Source organism: Pezoporus wallicus, unplaced genomic scaffold (genome assembly GCF_028554395.1).
Source record: "Pezoporus wallicus isolate ANWC-B61680 ecotype Strahan unplaced genomic scaffold, APGP_CSIRO_Pwel_v1 contig_9775, whole genome shotgun sequence".
NCBI classification, from domain to species: domain Eukaryota; kingdom Metazoa; phylum Chordata; class Aves; order Psittaciformes; family Psittacidae; genus Pezoporus; species Pezoporus wallicus.
This window is the reverse complement of record NW_026640858.1, coordinates 1-16,848: the sequence shown is the minus strand read 5'-3', so window position 1 is coordinate 16,848 and position 16,848 is coordinate 1. Positions and strand designations below refer to the sequence as shown.

The window sequence follows — 16,848 nt, the reverse complement described above, 5'->3', positions numbered from 1 at the left end:
TTGGGAAACTAAAGGCACAGGGTTCGAAGGGGGGCGATTGGGATCTCGGCAGGGTTCAGGTGACTCGGAGCGGCATCTATGGAAACGATGGCTGTGCCTCGCTCCTTCCAGCACGGCGTTCCCTTTGCCCTGTCCTCGCTGTGCCCCGCGTTACCCGGCGCAGATGGCACGGGATCGGTGTGGAAATCACCGTGACTAAGCTGGAGGAGATTTTCCATTGGCGAAATAGCTGGGCCAGATAAGGAGAGGGAATGCGGGAGCAGGGGGATTGCTGCTGAGGGTAACGGCAGGGTGGAGGGGCCGGGGAGGCCGAGCCATCTGGTGCTGGTGCCCGCGGTGCATGGGCTGGGGTTGCGGCACCCTCATGCAGCCCACGGGTGCTCAGTGCAGGAGCCTGGTGTGAGGCTGGCAGCGCTTTGTGCAGCTGCAAGGCAAAGCGCTGCTGCTCGCGGTGCCCTCGGCTCAGCGGGAGGTGGCTCCGGGCTTGGGTTTCTCTTTCGTTTTCCTCGCCAGCTCCTGCCCCAGCCTCGCTGTGCGGCTCTCGAGCACCCCAGGACCTTGCAGCTGAGGACCCGGCTGAGCAGGGCTCCGCTTCCCAAAGCAGAAGCAAAACCCAGCCCTTCGCGGGGCTCTTCCTGTACCCGGGCCCTCTGATGGGCGCTCGGGGCAGGGGCGATGCTGGCTGGGAGCTGCCAGGAGCAGCAGCATCCGGAGCCGGGGGAGCTCTCGGCAGCCTCCGGTCCCTGCTCCCTCGGAGCTCTGCTGTGGCTGTGCAGGGATGGGAGCCCACCAGGAGCTGGGATGCTCCCTGCAGCCGGCTCTTCCCTTCCATCCGCGCAGAGCTTCGGAGCCTCGCGGCTGCTCCCGTGACTCAGGGGGAAGTTGGACGGGGCTGGAGCTTTCCTGGGAACGCCGGAGCTGAGCCATCCCCTTCCAGCAGGGAGGTGGGACCGGCTCCGTGCTGGTGCCAAGGCTCGGAGCAGTGCGATCGGCACCGCTGCTGGGACCCCTCCACCCCTGCGGGTGCTGCAGCGCCCTTGGGTGAGCGATGTCGGGGCTCTGGAGAAGGCTGCAGTGATTGGAGCCCATCCCAGCGATCTATGGGAATGAGTTGGGATTTTTTTGTCTGATTGAGTACTTTTGGTGCTTTTTTTCCCTCCTAAAGAAACCCAGCCCCTGCCCTGCAGTTGATGCAGTGATGGATGATGATCCCCGCATAAGGTGTGATGCTTTGCCCGGTGTCAGCTCGATGCTTTCTTTGCCCTCCAAGAGCAGTGCTTTGGAACCGTTCTCCTCAGCTCTGAGCTTGGTGTGATCAGGTTTTACCCTAGAAATGGTTCTGGGGGCTCTGACTCTCTACACGAGTCTGTGCTGCGGATGTGAAATGCTCCTTTCTGTAACCTCAGAAGAGATTTAGGACCCTTTCGTGTGTGATCAGTGCTCATTAGGAGCTGGTTTAGTCCAGAAGAGGGGTTTCAAATGAGGAGGAAGAGCTCCAGAGCAGGGGCTCTCTATTGAAAACCCTGCTTAGGGAGCCCATGAGTCAATGCTGGAGGATGCTCCACCCTTCCCCATTCCTGTGCCATGGTGCTCGCAGGTCCTTCCCCACCACTGAAGTGGCTGCGTTTCAGGCCAGCTCTTGCCTCTGCTGCTGCATCGGCCCCTTGAAGCAGGGATGGAGCCTGTGGGTGCTCCTGCAGCGCTGGAGCTCAGCTCCTCTCTCTGGGATGGATCTTATCGGGGCCGATGGCCCCAGCTCCGGGTGGGGTCGAGCCAGGTTTGCTCATCCCTGTTGGCAAACGGTGTCAGGCCCTGGCTCCGCGTCTGCCAGCGCTTGCATCAGGTCGGTCTGAGGATGGGTGCTGGCGTGAGGCCATGGCTTGGGAACGAGGGCACAGCCTGAGCCGGGCTGGTGCCAAACAGAGCCACAAGAGATGGAAGAGAACCCCAGGGTGGAAGGGACCTGAGAGCTCCTCCAGCTCCAGGGATCCTTTCCACTGGAGCAGGGTGCTCCGAGCCCCTGTGTCCAACCTGGCCTTGAGCACTGCCAGGGATGGGGCAGCCACAGCTTCTCTGGGCACCCTGTGCCAGCGCCTCAGCACCCTCCCAGGGAAGAGCTTCTGCCCCAGAGCTCATCTCAGTCTCCCCTCGGGCAGGTTCAAGCCATTCCCCTTGGCCTGTCCCTGTCCCTCCATCCCTTGTCCCAAGCCCCTCTCCAGGTTCCCTGCAGCCCCTTCAGGCACTGGAGCTGCTCTCAGGTCTCCCCTTCAGGAGCTCTCCCAGCCTGGTTTGCTGAGGGTTTGCTTGAGGACCCCTCCTTGTGCCTGTGGATGCAGGAGGCCGGATGGGCTGCGGCCAGCCCGGGGGCTGCAGCTCCTGTGTGCCCACATCCTCCCCAGAAGAGCTGGGCAGGGAGGCATCGCTGTGTTGATGACCCTGGAACCCCAGCCCTGGGTGCTTGGGGGCTCGCTGTGCATCCCTCCTGCGTTCCCTTGTTCTGGAGGTGATGGCAAAGGTGTCCTGTGATGCTGGAGGTGCAGGGATGTGGGGCAGCCCCAACCTGCTCTGGCTCTCTCAAGGCTTATTCTTCTTCTCAGCTTTGCTGCAGGGAGGTGCTGCTCCCATGTCTGCTCCTAACTGCATTACTGGGAGCACTGGGGCTGTAATCGGGTTCAGTGTGTCCCTGGGCTTGCTCACTCCCATCACACAAAGCACTGAGGGAGCCCATAAGGGCCTGATTCTTCCCGAAGAATGAGATCAGCATCCCCGTTCCTCAGGGATCAAGTCTCTCTGACCCTCTATATAGGAATACCTGCATCTCTTTGGCTGTCACACAGCAGGAGCCTCAGGAGCCCTCATTGCAGTGACCTGTGGGTTGCAGACAGGGAGTGTCCGGGCTCTTTGGGATAGGGATTATGATGCTGAGGCGTTGCCCGGCTGGATGAGCCTCCAGCCTTGGCCTGGGGGCGGTGGCAGAGCCTGCAGGAGGGGTTGGATCTGATCACATCAATGGAGGAAGGGGTGGCGTGAGCTGACTTGCACCAGGTCGTGAGCAGCTGCCAGGAGGTTGTAGCCACTGTGGGGCTTGCAAAACCAACGTTCTTCCAGCCTGGCAACGGGGCTGGTGCCGAATAGACTAGAAATAGGGAATGCAAATAGAGAGAGGGGCAGGAGGATCCAGACTGCTCCACGCATCCATCCGCACATCCATCCATCCATGTGTCCATCCATGTGTCCATCCATTCAAGCACCCATCCACACACCCATCCATTCAAGCACCCATGCACACATCCATCCATTCAAGCACCCATCCATTCAAGCACCCATGCACGCATCCATCCATCCATGCACCCATCCATCTATCCATGCACCCATCCACGCATCCATCCATTCAAGCACCCATCCACGCATCCATCCATCCATGCACACATCCATCCATTCAAGCACGCATCCATCCATCCATGCACCCATCCATCTATCCATGCACCCATCCACGCATCCATCCATTCAAGCACCCATCCACGCATCCATCCATTCAAGCACCCATCCACGCATCCATCCATTCACGCATCCATCCATCCATGCGCACATCCATCCATTCAAGCACCCATCCATGCATCCATCCATTCAAGCACCCATCCATCCATCCACCCATCCATCCATTCAAGCACCCATCCATCCACCCATTCAAGCACCCATCCAGCATCCTGCCCCGCATCCATCCCCGTGCAGTGTGAGGCTGCCAACCTGCTCCCTATGGAATCTCCTGACAAGCAGCAGAGCGGAGCTCCCGGAGCTGCAGTGGGGGATGCTTTAGCTGCTTCTCCATTGGGAGCAGGGGCTGCTCCCGGAGCTGCAGTGTGGGGATGCTTTAGCTGCTTCTCCATTGGGGCTGCTCCTGGAGCTGCAGTGGAGGATGCTCCATTGGGGCTGCTCCCGGAGCTGCAGTGGAGGATGCTTTAGCTGCTTCTCCATTGGGGCTGCTCCTGGAGCTGCAGTGGAGGATGCTTTAGCTGCTTCTCCATTGGGGCTGCTCCCGGAGCTGCAGTGGAGGATGCTTTAGCTGCTTCTCCATTGGGGCTGCTCCTGGAGCTGCAGTGGAGGATGCTTTAGCTGCTTCTCCATTGGGGCTGCTCCTGGAGCTGCAGTGTGGGGATGCTTTAGCTGCTTCTCCATTGGGGCTGCTCCTGGAGCTGCAGTGGAGGATGCTTTAGCTGCTTCTCCATTGGGGCTGCTCCCGGAGCTGCAGTGGAGGATGCTTTAGCTGCTTCTCCATTGGGGCTGCTCCTGGAGCTGCAGTGGGGGATGCTTTAGCTGCTTCTCCATTGGGAGCAGGGGCTGCTCCTGGAGCTGCAGTGGGGGATGCTTTAGCTGCTTCTCCATTGGGAGCAGGGGCTGCTCCCGGAGCTGCAGGAGAGGCTCGGAGCAGCCTGGGTTGTCCCGGGGGGAGCTCCCCCAGGCACCAGCGCGATGCCGCAGGCTCCGTGGAGCGTGGCTTTGCTCCGCCGTGTCGGCAGTGCTGAGAGCTGAGCCCCAGGCAGGAGCGGCCCCCAGCTCCATGTCAACGAATGGGACTCCCCAAGCCTTTGCAGAGCTTCAGCTGCGCGCCCGAGCAGTGCCAGGGGCAGGATTTGCGCTGGGTTCAGAACCCGGGCCGGGTGGGGGATGATTTCCTTGCTTTGTTTTGCTTGGCAGCCAAGCTGACCAAAGAAATGCGCTGGGATGGAGCAGGAGATGCTGAGGATGGGACGAACGCTTGCTCAGTGCTGGGAGGGCTCCTTGCCTGCCCTGGCACTGCTCTCTGCCCATGGCAGACTCAACCCCAAGGGCTTCAGAGCCCCTCCAGTGCCGCCTCGCTCCCGGTTGGGGCTGTCGGGATGTTCTTGCGTGGTTGGGTTTCTCCTCCAGCTCTCAGCAAAGCCTGAGCCTCCCATGGAGCCAAATCCGCCTCCTCCAGGCAAATCCCTGCTCTTGTGCCTTATTCTCAGCCGTTTCTTATGCTGGGCATCCATGGTCGAGGGTGGGTTTGGCCCCAGCCGTGGCTCCTGGCTCCTGGCTTGTGTTATTCCCAGCTCTGGCTCTTGCCATGGCTCCGGGAAGGAGGGAAGGAGCATTCCAGCCCTGCAGTGCTGAGGGCGGGGGGGGAAGCCTGCTCCTGTGGGGCACTGAGTGTGGGGACCGAGGCTTTCAGCAGGAGGAATTGGAGCCTCCGATGCCTTTTCCCTTCTGCCAAGTCCCCAGGAGCTGGGTGCTGGGGAGAGGCAAAGGAAAGGGAGAGCAGGAGCGAGCCCCAGCCAAGAGCTTCCTCCCGCATGGAGCGGGTACTGAGGATGCTCAGAGCTCAAGAGGCTGAAAGCAAAGGCTCCTGCTCGGGCTGTGCAGAAGGGAGGGAGAGCAGCAGGAGCACCCTGTAGCATGATCATCCCCCTGCACCCCAGGAGCTCCCCGTGCTCTGGTTTCCATGGGGGACTTCCCAGGTTCCTTTAGCCTGGGTTATGGTTGGGGACTGGCAAAGCCCTCCAGAGGATGCTCCCCGCTGGGTTGTAGCTTCCTGCTTTGCTGCACGGCCTGAGCATGGCTCTTGGCCAGTGGCTCTGCCCCTGCTTCACCATAGAACCATGGGGTGGTTTGGGTCGGAAGGGACCATAAAGCTCCTCCAGTTCCACCCCCCTGCCTTGGAGCACCCTGCTCCAGTGGAAGGTGTCCCTGTGCATGGCAGGGGTTGGAGCTGGATGGGCTTGAAGGTCCCTTCATCCCAACCCATCCCATGAGCTACCACAGCCTCAGCCTGGGTAACAGCTTCTGGTTTGGGGCTGGAGCCACCATCTCCTCATCTGTGCTGTTCCCCCCTCAGTGTCTGCTCCAGCTGAGCTCTTCCCATGTGTGTTAATCCCTGACCCTGGTGCCTCCTGCGCTGCTCCATCACCCAACCGCATCCCAGCGCAGGGCTGCATTTGCTCATCACAACCCCAGCATCCTGGGGCTGTTTGAGCTCTGCTCCATGCAAACCCGGCAGGCATCCTCTGGAGGCTGACATCTCCTCACCTATGCATGGATGTGGTGCCTGGAGACAGATGAGGTGATGGAAACCTGGGGTTCAGCAGAGACCTGACCCTGGGGGGGACAACTGGATCACTGCAGCTTTGCTAGAGGCAGCTCTGCCCTGCTTTGCCCTTTGTGGTGCCTCCAACAGGGGCTATTTTGCCTCTTGCATGGGGTGACGGTGAAATGTCAGGTTGAGTGAGCTGCTGGGGGTGGAGGGAAACTCCCACGTGCACCAACGTCACTTCCATTACGGGCTGAGTAACGCTTTCCAAGAAGTCAGAGGTGGAAGCGGCGCCCGTCATCCGAGTGGGAATCCCATCTGGCACAGGCTCCCGAGCAGCAGTGACCATCCCACCTCATGGGGTTTCAGTTGGGAGCTGGATGGGGACAGGGGGAACCCTTCCTGGGCTGACTGGGTGCCATCAGTGCCTGCTTTCCCCATCCTGTCTTGTGATGCTGGGGGTGTCAGCATCCCCAGGCATGGTCCTGGCAAGGTTTGGTGGAGCAGGGAGCAGCACAAAGCCCTGGAGAAGCGTTAAATGGTGCATCAGGATGTCTGTATCATGGGAAGGGTGGCGATGAAGGGACCTTAAGGCTCCTCCAGCTCCAATCCCTGCCACGGGCAAGGACCCCTTCCACTGGAGCAGGGTGCTCCAAGCCCCTGTGTCCACCCTGGCCTTGAGCACTGCCAGGGATGGGGCAGCCACAGCTTCTCCATTGACCCCATCCCAGTGTCCCAGCACCCTCACAGGGAAGAGCTTCTCCCTTATCTCCAACCTGAACTCCCCCTGTTCCAGTCTGAACCCATCACCCCTTGTCCCATCGCTCCAGCCCCTGATGCAGGTCCCTCTCCAGCATCCTCATAGCCCCCTTCAGACACTGGAAGCTGCTCTGAGGTCTCCACGCAGCTTCTCTGCTCCAGCCCCAATGTTCTCAGCCTGGCTCCTATGGGAGCTGCTCCAGCCCCTGAGCATCCTCCTGGCCTTGCTCTAACAAACCAACCTGACAAAGGGCACCAGAAGCTCCCCGGGGCTGCAGTGATGACTTCGAGCCTCGCTCCTGCTCTGCACCAGCCCCATTCAGCGCTGTCCCCGCTGCTGCAGCCCCACGGGGAATTAACCCATAGGAAAGAGTGAAGGAGGGGAAAAGCACCGGCCCCGCACCTCTCGCTGTCTCCTGCCCTTCCTGTGCCCTGGCTGCAGCGATCTCGGCTCCTTAGCAACAGCCCTGCAGCGCTCAGGGCTCTGTTATCTCCTCCCGGCCCCAGGGCTCTGTGGGAAGCACACAAGTGGTACCCGAGCGGGCAGCGTGTCCCGAGCTCACCCCATCCCGGGGCTCCCCTCCCAAAGGGGCTGGAGCGAGCGGGCGGATGCTCTGCATCGAACTCCTCAGCGCGGTAAGGTCTGAGCTGGCTCAGCCCCTGTCCTCTCTGTCTTTAATGCAGGCGGCTCCATGTCCCAGCGGCAGAGCTCGTGGGAGCTGCACCAGCAGAGCATGGCCTACCTTCCAGATCCAGGTAATCCATGGCCTCTGCACAGGGACCTTCTCCTTGGGGTCGGGTCTGGCTCCTCCTGGGGGCTTTCTCCAAGCGATGTAAAGGACCTGGACATGGGGATGCTGCAGCTCTGCTCTGGAGCCAGGCTGGGAGAGCTGGGCTGGGGCAGGCTGGAGAAGAGAAGGCTCCTGAAGGGGAGAGCTGAGAGCACCTCCAGTGCCTGGAGGGGCTGCAGGGAACCTGGAGAGGGGCTTGGGACAAGGGATGGAGGGGTGGGATGAGGAGTTTGGGCTTCCAGCTGGAAGAGGGAAGAGTTAAATGGGATATGGGGAAGAGGTTCTTCCCCATAAGGGTGGTGGGAGGCTGGAATGGAGAAGGTTTGGATGCCCCATCCCTGGCAGTGCTCAAGGCCAGGCTGGACACAGGGGCTTGGAGCACCCTGCTCCAGTGGAAGGGGTCCCTGGAGCTGGATTGGAGCTGGAGGAGCTTTAAGTTCCCTTCAACCCAAACCATTCCCTGACTCCTGTCTAAAGGCACCGGGACCGTTGCCTGCGAGACCTTTCCGGTGCTGCACAGAGGAAACCCCAGGCTCCAGGAGCTGTTTTGGGATCTCACCCCCCAGGTGCTCCAGGACCATCGCTCTCTGGCTCCAGGGCCTTTGTGTGCCCTGCATTGCTGATGGCCCTGGCAGGGAGCAGAGTGCCCCAAGCTCCATCACAATTCCCCCTGCAGTGATTTGTGGTACCAGGGCTGCTTCCTCCCCGCCTTGTTTCCATCCCATAGCAGCTCCATCCCTGGGGTTTCTGTAGCAGCGGCCGGGGCAATTCTGGTCCATTTGAGCTCTTCTGAAAACCACCCTGATGGGGAGCAGGTTCTGCCATTAGAGCACAGCAAAGGGCTGGGAGCGTGTTCGGGAGGGCTGTGGGAAGGGGGGATTAGAAATGGGTTTACTGCATAGAGAAGTGAATGCACCCTAAAAATGAGATTGAATCTGCTTTACGGTGGTCCTAAAGCAGGTCCTAGCCTGTCCTCTAGGACATGGGGGGGCCCCTCTATTAGTGCAGAAGGAGCAGAGAGACGTAGAGCATAGGGAACACGGAGACATAGAACATAGGGACATGGAGGCAATGGGGACACAGAGACATAGAACATAGGGACATGGAGGCAATGGGAACACGGAGACATAGAACATAGGGACATGGAGGCAATGGGAACACAGACATAGAACATAGGGACATGGAGGCAATGGGAACACAGACATAGAACATAGGGACATGGAGGCAAAGGGAACACAGAGACATAGAACATAGGGACATGGAGGCAATGGGAACATGGAGACATAGAACATAGGGACATGGAGGCAATGGGAGCACGGAGGCAATGGGAGCACCGGAGTTTCTCTTCCCACCCCCTGTGGAAGCCGAGCACAGGTCCCTCCCTTCCTGGCAGGGCTTTGCTGTCGGTGGGGCTGGGATGGGCCCTTCGCAGTAACGGTGCCTCTGACCCCCAGAGCCGGAGCCCGTGGCCGCCAGCACCTCCCTGCCCGACCCCAGCACCGACTGCGACCGGAACGTGCCCCGGATCTGCGGGGTCTGCGGGGACAAAGCCACCGGCTTCCACTTCAACGCCATGACCTGCGAGGGCTGCAAGGGCTTCTTCAGGTGAGCGGGGGGCTGCGGGCAGGGGGGGCCTCACCCCATCCCCAGCATCACCTGAGCCTCCGGGGGCTGCTCCCTGCATCCCTGCATCCCCGCATCCCCGCATCCCCTCATCCCTGCATCCCCGCATCCCTACATCCCCGCATTTCCGCATCTCTGCATCCCTGCGTCCACTCATCCCTGCATCCCCCCATCCCGGCATCCCTGCATCTCCCCATCCCTGCATCCCCACATCCCTGCATCCCTGCATCCCCGCATCCCCGCATCACCTCATCCCTGCATCCCCGCATCCCTACATCCCCGCATTTCCACATCTCTGCATCCCTGCGTCCACTCATCCCCCCATCCCTGCATCCCCCCATCCCTGCATCCCCCCATCCCTGCATCCCTGCATCCCCCCATCCCTGCATCCCTGCATCCCCCCATCCCGGCATCCCTGCATCCCCCCATCCCTGCATCCCCCCATCCCTGCATCCCCCCATCCCCACATCCCTGCAACCCCCCATCCCTGCATCCCCCCATCCCTGCATACCCACATCCCTGCATCCCCGCATCCCCGCGATGTGCCCGCATCGCAGAGCTGGCACCTCCAAGCCTTGATGCTGGAGAGGTCACAAGCTCCTTGTGCCGTCCTGTGCCCCCCTGCCATGGGAAATGGGATGTTTTCCCCCATATCAGAGATTTCCATCTCTCTGGGAGCCCCGCAGCCCTGCTCGTGCTGCATAGGCAGGAGTATAAGAGCCCCTATGGATGGCACCTGGGAAAACACACCTGAAAGACTGAACACACCTTGGAGACTGAACGGGTTTGATGGCCACAAGGTTCTATTTAAAGCAAACTGCATCTGGTGGCTGCTCTGAAGCTCTGGGTGCTTGTGAATGGAGATGGATGTGGTCCTCTGCCCGCCTGCTGCAGCGGGCACCGAGCCCTTCCCAAACCAGGCACAGCTCTGGGGGTTGGAAGTAGCCGGAGGTTGGACATGGAGCCTTTTGGAGGCTTTTCCACTGTCAGGTGGGGTCTTGAGTGGCCTCAGGCTGGGCAGCAAAGCACAAACACCTCAGGGAGAGACCAGGCAGGTCTGGAGAGCTGCAGGTGTCAGGGGTTTGGGTCTACCCTCATGATGCTCCCATACAGACAGCGCTGCCCCCTTCACATGGGAGCCCAGAGCAGCTTGCACCAGACTGACCCTGGTGCAATGGGGCAGGGTGGTGCCTGCATTGCCCTGCAGTGGGATGGTGGCACAGGCAGCAATGGGATGGTGGCACAGAGAGCAATGGGATGGGATGGTGGCAGAGGCAGCAATGGGATGGGATGGTGGCACAGGCAGCGATGGGATGGTGGCACAGGCAGCAGTGGGATGGGATGGTGGCACAGGCAGCAATGGGATGGTGGCACAGGCAGCAGTGGGATGCGATGGTGGCACAGGCAGCAGTGGGATGCGATGGTGGCACAGGCAGCAATGGGATGGTGGCACAGGCAGCAATGGGATGCGATGGTGGCACAGGCAGCAATGGGATGGTGGCACAGGCAGCAGTGGGATGCGATGGTGGCACAGGCAGCAGTGGGATGCCAGCACCACCACGCAGCTTTATGGCTTGAGCTGGGCTCTTACAGCACCCAGGTCCTGCCCTCTCACAGCCAAGCAGTGCAGGGATGTGGAGCCTGGAGCTTTGGAGCCCAACCCGAGCAGCACCTCAGGACCTTCCCCGTCCCGTTGTGGCTGCAGAGCAATGGTCTGCCTTTTGGCATGGCTTAAGGAGCCCTTCCTGGGTGCGCCGTGGCTCTCGCAGTGATGCTCTGAGCCCCGGCGCTGTCTCCCCATCTCTGCTGTCACACGTTGTCCCTGTGCAGCCATAGAGCGGTGACAGCGTTTCTGAGCGCACCTCTCAGTGATGGGGAAAGCTCTCACCTTCCTGCCCCTCTAAAGCCTTTAGCTCCCGTGTAAGGCTCTAATTACCTCTCGCTTTCTATCCTGCTTTCCAGGCCTGTTTCCATGCCGTGTTCAATCACTGAATGCACTGATATTGCTGCTGCCCAGTAGTTCAGTGTTTGCTGCACTAATACATCGCAGCAGGGCCATGGGAGAGCCTGGACCCCCCAAAACTCTCCTGGAAAAGCCTGTCCCTGCCTTTCCCAGCACCGTGGGCTCTGTTAGAGGCTGTGCTCAGAGCATCACTGCCTTCCCCCCCCCTCAGCTTGTGCTCCCGGGCAGGGCCTGATGGTGCTGGTTTCACCTGGGACATGAACCCCGCTGTGAGGTCCCTTGGGAGCATCCAGGGACTCTCCAAACAGCACCAGGGTTTATTGGCACCCTTGGGTGCTGCTGCGCAGGCAGGCACGAGGCAACCTTTGGCCCCTGGCTTCGAAGGCCGCTGTTTGCTGGCGGTGCCAATGGCAACGGCGGCGGGTCCTGGAGCTCTGCTCTGTGCTGGGAGCTCTGACAGAGCAGTTAATCCGGAGGGATTTACCCGCGGCGGCTCCGGTTTCTCTGGGGGTGCAGTGACGCTGGGTGCTAACGGCAGAGCTGCTCCGGGTGTTCTGAACCCTTCCCATCCCCACCCCTCCTGTCTCCACCCCTGCATCCCATCCCTGCATCAAACCCCTGCATCCCATCGCTGCATCCCACCCCTACATCCCACCCCTGCATCCCACCCCTGCATCCCCCCCCTGCATCCCATCCCTGCATCCCACCCCTGCATCCCACCCCTGCATCCCACTCCTGCATCCCACCCCTACATCCTATCCCTGCATCAAACCCCTGCATCCCACCCCTGCATCCCTCCCCAACCCTTAGCTTTAGCTTTTAGAGCCGATCCTGCTTCTCCAGGGCTCTCTAAAGAGATTTCAGGGCAAGGGGGCACTGGCTTGGCTGTCACAGGGCAGCAATGGCATCGTCCCACCCCAAGGGGTTTGTGCCTCCTGGATGAGGTGGTTCTGCTGCAGCCTTGGTGCCAGAGTGATCCCTCCTCATCCAGCTCCTCCAGCTCCAGCCCCTGCCACATCCAGGGACCCCTTCCACTGGAGCAGGGTGCTCCGAGCCCCTGTGTCCAACCTGGCCTTGAGCACTGCCAGGGATGGGGCAGCCACAGCTTCTCTGGGCACCCTGTGCCAGCGCCTCAGCACCCTCCCAGGGAAGAGCTTCTGCACCAGAGCTCATCTCAGTCTCCCCCGTGGCAGGTTAAAGCCATTCCCCTTGTCCCACCCCTCCATCCCTTGTCCAAGCCCCTCTCCAGGTTCCCTGCAGCCCCTTTAGGTGCTGCAATGCCCAAGCTCCTGCCCTGAGGCGCTGGCATCCTCTCCATCCCCATCTCTTGGCCCCGGTGGGCTCTGTCACCCCATGGGACGCTCCTCCTGCCCACAGCCATGGGTGATGGACGCTGTCCCCCCCCCCCATGGGAGCTGTGTTCCTGTTCCCTGCGCTCAGTGCCCATGGAGCCCGGTGCTGGCCGTGGCTCTGCTCCCCCCCCCCAACCACGGGCAGGCAGCGACGTCTCTATTTTTACCTCCGCAATGAGCCTCCAAATGGCTGGGTTGGAGCCTCGTAAATACACCCTGGAGCCAGGCACCGGGACCTGCTCCGCTGGGAACGGGGCAGCTCCGGGCCGCTCAGAGCCGGGAGCTGCGGCCCCCTGGGGCAGCGGAACCCAACCTCCCTGTGTTCCCGGACTGCAATTTTCATACCAAACCCACAGCCCTGCCCTCGCCTCGGGCACCGATCCCTGCCCCAGGCCTTCTCCCTCTTGTTTGTGCCTTGTCCTGGGCTGCAGGGAGGGGGGGATCAGGGAGCCTCCTGCCTGCCCCCCGATGCTCGCAGCCGGGGACACTCATAGGAACAAGGGGGGTTTGGGGTGCTGGGCTCCGTGTCCTGATGTGCCCCTGAGCTCAGCAGCGTTTGCCCCTGTTCCTGCGAGAGCAAAGGTCCTGATGGAGGGAGAAACCCCAGAGAGGAGACAAACCAGAGGCAGCGGCGGGGAGAAACAGGGGTTCCTCAGTGTAAGGCAGGGCCAGGGGGTTCCGCCATCCCATAGTAACCCCACTGAATGCCTTCATTCAGGTAAAGGGAGAGCGAAGCCTCTGTTTACAGCTCCCTTTCTAAAATAGCTCCTAATTGCTGTGTGCGGCCTCCCAGCGCCTATTTATACCCCATAAGCATGGGCTCGGTGCTGGAGGGGGCCCCTCTGCTGTCGCCCCCTCAGCCTGCAGCCACGTCCATGGTGTCTGAGGAGCAGGGGGGCTGTCACCATCAGCTCAGCACCACGGAGGGGTTTCAGTGCTGGTTCCGCAGGATGCTCCTCATCCTCCTGCATCCCGCATCCAGCACCGGGGGGACCTGGAGCTGCTGGAGCGAGGCCATGGGGGTGCTGCGAGGGGTCCTTAAGGGGAGACCTGAGAGCAGCTCCAGTGCCTCTGGGGGCTCCAGGAAACCTGGAGAGGGGCTTTGGACAAGGGATGCAGGGATGGGATGAGGAGCTTGGGCTTCCAGCTGGACCAGGGAAGAGTTAAATGGGATATGGGGAAGTTCTTCCTTATGAGGGTGTTGGAACGCTGGAACGGAGAAGCTGTGGCTGCCCCATCCCTGGCAGTGCTCAAGGCCAGGGTGGACACAGGAGCAAACTGCTCCAGCAGAAGGTGTCCCTGGCCATGGAACTGGATGAGCTTTCAGGTCCTTTCCAACCCAGTCCCGTTGGGATTCAATAGAACAGCACCGACTCGGTGGCCACATCCTCTCTGCTCTGCCTGCACCGCATCTCCTCCCTGCTGCATTCCCCCCCTCTGAACACCCTTGGCCTCGCAGCCTGGAGGCACCGGGGCCTCGTTCACCTTCAAAATCACCTCTTTGTGCAGAGCCGGTGGCACCCTTAGGACCTCCTGTAAATGAGAGGCGAGCTCCTGTTGCTGATGGTTGAGTAACGCTCTCCAGAGCAGAGGCATCCGCAGGGGAGCCGCTGCCCGCGGTGCCGCGGCTCAGCTATGCCTGTAACGTGTCATTAGCGGCCAGCAGGCAGGATGCCCCTGCACAGAGGCCACTTCTGGAGTTGTCCCTCCAGCTCTGCCTTTGACCCTTTGGACTTGGAGCGCTGACAGCCCCCGTGGCAGCGGGGTTAACGTGGCACGGGCCGGCTCTGGTCAGGGGGTTCCTCTTGAGCCCCGCGCTATTTCCGCACGCAGGCGAGCTCTGCAGCCAGCAAAGGCTGGTGAATGTTTAATGGCACGCGCTGCTTTCCATTGCTGTTCCTGGAGGGGGGGTTCTCTCCAACCCTTCCACCTTCCTCATGCCCTTCAAAGTACCTGCTCCCAACCGGAAAGCTGCTTAACCTGAGGCTGAGCCCCTCGGCTGTGGCCTTATAGAATCAGGGAATGGTTTGGGTTGGAAAGGACCTGAAGATCATCCAGTTCCAACCCCCCTGCCATGGGCAGGGACACCTCACACTAAACCAGGTCACCCAAGGCTTTGTCCAACCTGGTCTTGAACACTGCCAGGGATGGAGCATTCACAACCTCCCTGGGCAACCCATTCCAGTGCCTCAGCACCCTCACAGCAAAGAATTTCCTCCTTAGATCCAATCTAAACTTCCCCTGTTTCAGTTTGAACCCGTTACCCCTTGTCCTGTCACTACAGTCCCTAATGAAGAGTCCCTCCCCAGCATCCCTACAGCCCCCTTCAGATACTGGAAGCTGCTCTGAGGTCTCCACGCAGCTTCTCTTCTCCAGGCTGAACAGCCCCAACTTCCTCAGCCTGTCTCCATACAGGAGGTGCTCCAGCCCCTGCTCATCCTCGTGGCCCTCCTCTGGACTTGTTCCAACAGCTCCATGTCCTTTTTATGCTGAGGACACCAGAAGTTCTCCTTTCCCTGCCCTCCAGCAATGCCTGGACCTCTAAGAGCAAACCCATGGATGCACCCAGCCAGGTTCAGCCCCTCCAGCTTGGTCCCCTCAAGCACCCAGCTGAGCTGAGCAGCTCAGAGATGCTGCCAGCATCCTCTTAGCGGTTTGCTGCCCAGAGAGCTGGAGTTGTGCCTGGCATCTCCTCCCCGGGGCTCAGAGCAGCCTCTTGCACCGTCCCAGTGGTGCTGGTTTGACCCGGGATGGTTTCTGTTCCCTTTCTCTGCAGGAGAAGCATGAAGAGGAAAGCCATGTTCACCTGCCCCTTCAATGGCGACTGCAAGATCACCAAGGACAACCGGCGGCACTGCCAGGCCTGCCGGCTGAAGCGCTGCGTGGACATCGGCATGATGAAAGAGTGTGAGTATGGGGCACGCATCCCATGGGAACATCCCGGCTTCGCGCCCTCGTCTCCTTTTCCTTCCCATTCAACGCGCGGCGCAGAAGGCGGGCGCTTGGGAAGCCCTCCAAGGATCCAAAGGGGATGCAAAGGGCAGGGGATGTGGTGGGTAATGATTAAGAGGAGCTTGTTTAATGGTTGAGGCTGCTGCTGTGGTGCTCAGTGAGCTGGGGAGCTGCTCTGAGCAGAGCCAAGTCGCCTTTGCCGGCCCTCGGAGGGCATCGGCTCAGCGAGAGCATCCGGGGCTGTTTCTGATTAACTCCTGGTTACAGCGAGCGAGCATCCTCGCATCCCGCCTCTGTCCTTGTCCCACCTGGCTGCGGATGCTCCTGGCTGCATCCCAGCAGGGGAGCGGCAGGAGCTGCCCCTCTTTTGCTCAGCCACGTCCCTCTTTAGGCTTGGTGTTTGGCTCCTCTTCATGCTGCGCGGCTCCATCCCTCCCTCCCTCCCTCCATCGCCGTGCACAGCAGCCACCCGAGTCAACAGCCGAGGGGAGTAAAGTGGGGTTTAACCCAATCCAAACACCCTTTAATGGGCTCCAAATATTTGTTTTCTTCGAGTATATCTCGAGATAAGCAGCCTTTAGAGGCTGCAATGGGTTTGGCACAGGTCCTCCTGAGAGCCTGGTGTCCATGGAGGCTTCCAACCACCAGAGCACCTCGGAGCCGTTGCAAACAGGACGTCACCTGGAACGATGGAGACGTTGAAGAGCTGGGGCAGGGCCTGGGGCCCGAGTGTGATGGGGAAGGGCTGAGGGACCTGAGGGCTTCAGATGGAGAGGAGAAGGCTCAGGGGGGACCTGATCGCTGCCTACATCTGTTTCGGGTGATTGAGGCCGTGTGAGCCCCTGGTCAATGAGCTCTGCTTGGTGCAGCCGTTGCTAACAAGGGGAATGCATTGATTTGCTCTGGTAAATGACCCGGAAAGGCTGGAAAACCGGGAACCCATCGGAGCCGCGGTGCTTGCCCCGGCTCCGGGATGCGCCTGCAGGAGTTAACGTGTAAGCGACCCCTCCATCAACCCAGCACCGGATGAGCAAGCCTTAACCTAAGGAGCCTAAAAATAGCCTGCTGTGGACTTTGCTGCTGGTAAATGAGGGCCGAGGTGTCCTGCTGGTATTTTTAGGTCGAATCAGGGCTTTTGAAGCCTCAAGGAGGGGTTGTGCCTTCCCTAGGCTGTTGTTGAAGGCAATGAGGAGCCCATGGGCAAGGCTGGGCCAGTTTGAGCCCTCTGCTGATGGGATCTGAGTGGTCCAAAGCAGAAATGAGGGTGTGGGACGGGGATGAAGAGCAGGAGGATGAGGGCAGAGCTTGTGCTGGTGCAGACCCCGCAGTGCGGGGTGCTTGGGTGTTCTTAGACATCGCCTC

The 16,848-nt window shown here is 60.5% G+C and overlaps 1 protein-coding gene across 1 annotated transcript; it reads left to right on the top strand.

Annotated features, from left to right (window-relative positions):
• Nucleotides 1–7,413: 7,413 nt before the first annotated feature.
• LOC130605423 (vitamin D3 receptor-like) lies at nt 7,414–15,679 on the top strand. Its single transcript, XM_057420871.1, has 3 exons — nt 7,414–7,561; nt 9,051–9,201; nt 15,311–15,679. Exons 1-3 carry the CDS (start codon nt 7,498–7,500, stop codon nt 15,621–15,623), a joined length of 528 nt encoding a protein of 175 aa, XP_057276854.1. The 5' UTR covers nt 7,414–7,497; the 3' UTR covers nt 15,624–15,679.
• The last annotated feature ends 1,169 nt before the right edge of the window (nt 15,680–16,848 follow it).